This window comes from Penaeus chinensis, chromosome 6, assembly GCF_019202785.1.
Source record: "Penaeus chinensis breed Huanghai No. 1 chromosome 6, ASM1920278v2, whole genome shotgun sequence".
Lineage (NCBI taxonomy): Eukaryota > Metazoa > Arthropoda > Malacostraca > Decapoda > Penaeidae > Penaeus > Penaeus chinensis.
This window is the reverse complement of record NC_061824.1, coordinates 40,152,833-40,157,832: the sequence shown is the minus strand read 5'-3', so window position 1 is coordinate 40,157,832 and position 5,000 is coordinate 40,152,833. Positions and strand designations below refer to the sequence as shown.

The window sequence follows — 5,000 nt, the reverse complement described above, 5'->3', positions numbered from 1 at the left end:
TTCGGACATCGGGCCAAATGGGAGTCATAGCTTTTTTGTTTATAAAACAGGTGTTGGTCGCACATGCTCTGCCCATGACCCTGTGAGAGAGCCATTCACTGGATAGTATCAGGTCCCCAGGTTTCCCTCATGAATGCAGTGTTCTCAACACAATATTTATAATTATGACGGGCCAAACCTTTCCTCGGTGATACACACATTAACAACAAAATGGCAGGTATATAAACGAACACAAACACAGACAGACACCTTACATATGAGTCACGCGTCGCCGACTGACATGCGTTTGGACAAATTGTTGGCACGTCGTTCCTCTGTACCTGTGATGCGGACATGGCTGTGACGACATACAATGGCACGCTGTTTTTTTAGCGCTGAATGATTTTGTCTAACAAGGAAACTGGGGATGGCTTCAGAAAATCGTCTTATCACTTATAATTTTCACTATCTACTTCATCTGAACTTAACACACACAAATGCAATACATACATATACATACATACATACAAACATACATATATATATACATATATACACATATATATGTATACAGACACACACACACACACACACACACATATATACACACACGTACGTACGTACGTACATACATACATACATACATACATACATACATACATACATACATACATACATACATACATACATACATACATACAAACATATATATATATATTTTTTTTTTTATACAGCCATTCATTCCACTGCAGGACATAGGCTTCTCTCAATTCACTATTGAGAAGTTATATGGCAGTGCCACTGTTGCCTAATTGGATGTCCTTCCTAATCAACTGCGGTTCGGCGCGCTAACGCTTGTGCCACGGCGGTGACTTGCCCTACGACACCTGCGTTTGACTTCTCAAGGCGATATGTCGTTTTCTCGGGCTCGGGCCAACAGCCAGAGCGCAAGCATTTTTACGACCGCCGCGACGGGGAATTGAACTCGGGACGACAAGGGCCGGAGTCCAGTGCGCTAACCACTGGACTATCGCGGCAGTATATATATATACATATATATATATATATATATATATATATTTTTTTTTTTTTTTTTTTTTTTCAACACTGCAGGAAATCGGCCTTTCTCAATTCATTATTTGAGAGGATATTTGTCTCACCCTTACCTGATTGGATGCTCTTCCTAATCAACTGCGGTTTAGCGCGTAGGGGAAGCAGGTGTCGTCGGGGAAGACGCCACCGTGGCACAAGTGTTAGCGCGCTGAACAGCGGTTGATTTGGAAGGGCATCCAATCAGTCAAGGATGGAGCTGCCAAATGACTCTTAAACAATGAATTTAGAGAGGCTGATATTCTGCAGTGGAATGAATGGCTGTATACGGGGAATTGACCTCGGGACCACGAGGGTCGGACTCCAGTACTCTAACCACTGGACCATCACGGCAATCTTGACTGTATACATATATATATATATAAATATATGTATGTATATATATGTATACATATGTATATATATGTATATATAATGTCAAACTCATGGCCAGTGGGCTGAACTTGGCCCTCGTGATGGCCACAAGTGGCCCGAGGCAAGAAGAACCATTAATTAAGAACACCAACGTGGAAAATAATGGCATTTATATTTTGTAACTATTTCAAAATCTAATAAATAAAATAAGCTTTATATTTATGTATGTATACATCAGACAGCTTTGATACTGGGAAGCCGGTTATGGACTTTTGTTTGCCCTCAAAATAGAAATAAGAAGTGGCTCGCGAAAGGTTTTGAGTTTGACAGCCCTGTATATATATATATACATATATATACATATATATACATATATATATATGGTCCAGTGGTTAGAGCACTGGACTACGATCTTCATGGTCCCGAATTCAATTCTCCGTCGCGGCAGTCGTAAAAATGTCTGTGCTCCGACTGCTGGCTTGATCCCGATCTCACGGCGAGAAAACGACATATCGCCTTGTCGCAGGGAAAGTCGCAAGTCGGTAGCACATGTGTTAGCGCGTCGAACCGATTAGGAAGGGCATCCAGTTAGGCAAGGGTGAGACTGCCACATAAACTCTCAAATAATGAATTGAGAGAGGCCGATTTACTGCAGTGGAATAAATGGCTGTTGAAAAGAAAAGAAAAAAAAAATATATATATATATGTCTGTGTGTGTGTATGCGTATATGTGTGTGATGTGTGTGTGTGCGCATGTGTGTGTTTGTGTGTGTGTGTGTGTGTGTGTGTGTGTGTGTGTGTGTGTGTGAGTGTGTGTGTGTACGTGTGTACGTGCGTGCGTGCGTGTATGTGTATGTGTGTGTGTGTGCGTGTGTGCATGTGCGTGCGTGCGTGCGTGCGTGTGTATGTGTGTGTGTGCGTGTGTGCGTGTGTGCGTGTGTGTGTGTGTGCGTGTATGAGTGTGTGTGTGTGTGTGTGCGTGTGTGCGTGCATGCGTGCGTGCGTGCGTGTGTATGTGTGTGTGTGCGTGTGTGCGTGTGTGCGTGTGTGCGTGTGTGCGTGTGTGTGTGTGTGCGTGTATGAGTGTGTGTGTGTGTGTGTGTGCGTGCGTGCATGTGCGTGCGTGCGTGCGTGCGTGTGTATGTGTGAGTGTGCGTGTGTGCGTGTGTGCGTGTGTGTGTGCGTGTATGAGTGTGTGTGTGTGTGTGTGTGTGTGCGTGCGTGCGTGCGTGCGTGCGTGCGTGCGTGCGTGCGTGCGTGCGTGCGTGTGTGTGCGTGTGTACATGTGTGAGCGCGCGCACGCGTGTGTGTGTCTGTGTGTTAAACTGTTGACTACGGCTACGGGACTGCAATGTTGTTTTTCATAACATTGTTAGACCTGCATCTGCAACGCCTGTACCTTAAAACTTTCCAGCTTTGTGATATGCCGTAAACGAAAGTGTAGAGTCCAACTGCGTGCGTGTATTGAAGTATCAGAGTTGCATTTCTAATAAGAAACTCTCAGGGATGTTTAAGAAGAGATAGGTCATTCATATTTCTGGTGTCAAAAATAACTTTCCTGGATTTATTCCCATCGAGGCATCAGCATTCCTCCATCTTTATTGTTTGCCGCAGCTGGTAACTCGTCTAACTGTTGCACTTAACACATGAAACGGCTTTAAGAAGTCTTGCCACAGAGTAAAATAGTCAGTACCGTATTTTCTCACTTCATGATCTTATAAGGTTTCCATTCCTTTTCGGTGTTATTTTTGGATCTGGGGATGGTACTGGGCATTCAGGAAATCTCACAATAGAACTATGCACTGCCCTCTTTCCATATATTCAAAAGAATGCTTAGTATTTACACACAGCCAATAAACCCAAAGTTTGAAAATCTATAATCAGCAGATGCTTGACCCTCTTCTATGCATAGATATTTCTCGACCGCGGCGAACCCAAGCCGCTCCTTCTGCCGTCTGCCTCCGGAGTTGTCTGTCACGCACGCCTGCCTATCACCGCCAAGCAGCAAGTCTATACATCAAATGTCCACACAACGGCTGTTTCTTATTCCCTGGGACCTTTCTTTCAATGCGACAAGTGCATTGCACATTAAAAACAGCAAAGCAACTCATCCAAGGAGATTAAGAATCACAATCAATTTTGTGTTTTGGCAACAATGCACGCACATACGCACGCAAACACGCACACACACACACATGCACACATGCACACATACACACACACACACACACACACTCACACACAAACCAAAAGGATGAATCCTTTTTATCAAGCAAACACACACACCCACGCACGCTAACAAGTACGAGCACACACGCTCTCCTGGTGCGCAGAGGGACTTACGCCTTGAATGCTGAGTGACGCCAGTGCTGTAGAACCTGTAGCTGGGCGATTCTTCTTCGTCGTCCACCTCCAGGTCGCGGAGGACTTCCTCCTCCTGATCCTCCTCTTCGTCGTACTCCCTGAGCAACGAGTCCGCGTGCCTGGCCTCCTCCTCCTGCACCAGGCGGATGTACTCGCTGTACGCTCGCTCGTACTCCTCCTGGCTGACGTTGGCCTGCGGGATTGACAGAAACTGTGTAATGCGCACAGAGAAGTCAATCGAAAGTGGTTCCCCACACAGCATATTCACCCAGACGCACACCCTGAAGGCACCTGGGGAGGGGCTAAGGGGCTGTTGAGATAGGATTCCCAACAGCCTCATGAACAGTGATGCCGCTATGAGCTATGGTCCTGCACGGAACCCAGGAGAGAGGGCCTAGCTGCAGAAATCTCCCTGATGAGAGGCAAGGACAGCTCGAATTATACTTGTTCTTCAAAACTTCGAAAACCCAGTAATCTACAGCCTTGTATTGTGAAAACAGCAATACACACACATATCCACAAACATACGCGCGAATGCGTACCAATAAATATCGCAGTTACATGATTAAGAACGGTGCAGATTCTGCACAAGTGAAATATCAAAAACTGCAATATATATACATATATTTACATATATACATATATATAAGTATATATATGTATATATATGTATATATATGCATATATATATATATATATATATATATATATGTATATGTATATATACATATATGTATGTTTATATACATACATATATATACATATATATATATTTACATATCTATACATACATATATATATATATATATATATATAAGTATGTACATGTATACATATACGTATATATATGTATATATGCATATATATGTATATTTATATATACATATATACATACATATATATGTATATATACATACATATATATTCATATATATACATATATAATGTGTATATATATGTATAAATATATATATATACATATATATGTATATATACATATACATATATATATATATATATACATATTTACATATATATACATACGTATATATGTGTACATATATGTATACATATGTATATATATGTATTTGTATATATATATATACATATCTATATGTATATATAGATACATATATATATACATATACATATATATATATATACATATATATATATATATATATATATACACA

General features: G+C 41.4%; 1 protein-coding gene across 2 annotated transcripts in view; it reads right to left on the bottom strand.

Annotated features, from left to right (window-relative positions):
* Positions 1–5,000, bottom strand: part of LOC125026295 (protein 60A-like) — a 32,380-nt gene that overhangs the window by 6,054 nt on the left and 21,326 nt on the right. The window contains exon 2 of one of the 2 annotated variants that reach the window (XM_047614616.1): positions 3,787–4,000. In XM_047614616.1, coding sequence (XP_047470572.1) covers positions 3,787–4,000 — 214 coding nt within the window. Of the gene's footprint in view, positions 1–3,786; positions 4,371–5,000 lie in introns of those variants that run through there. The other variant, XM_047614615.1, reaches the window with a different exon arrangement.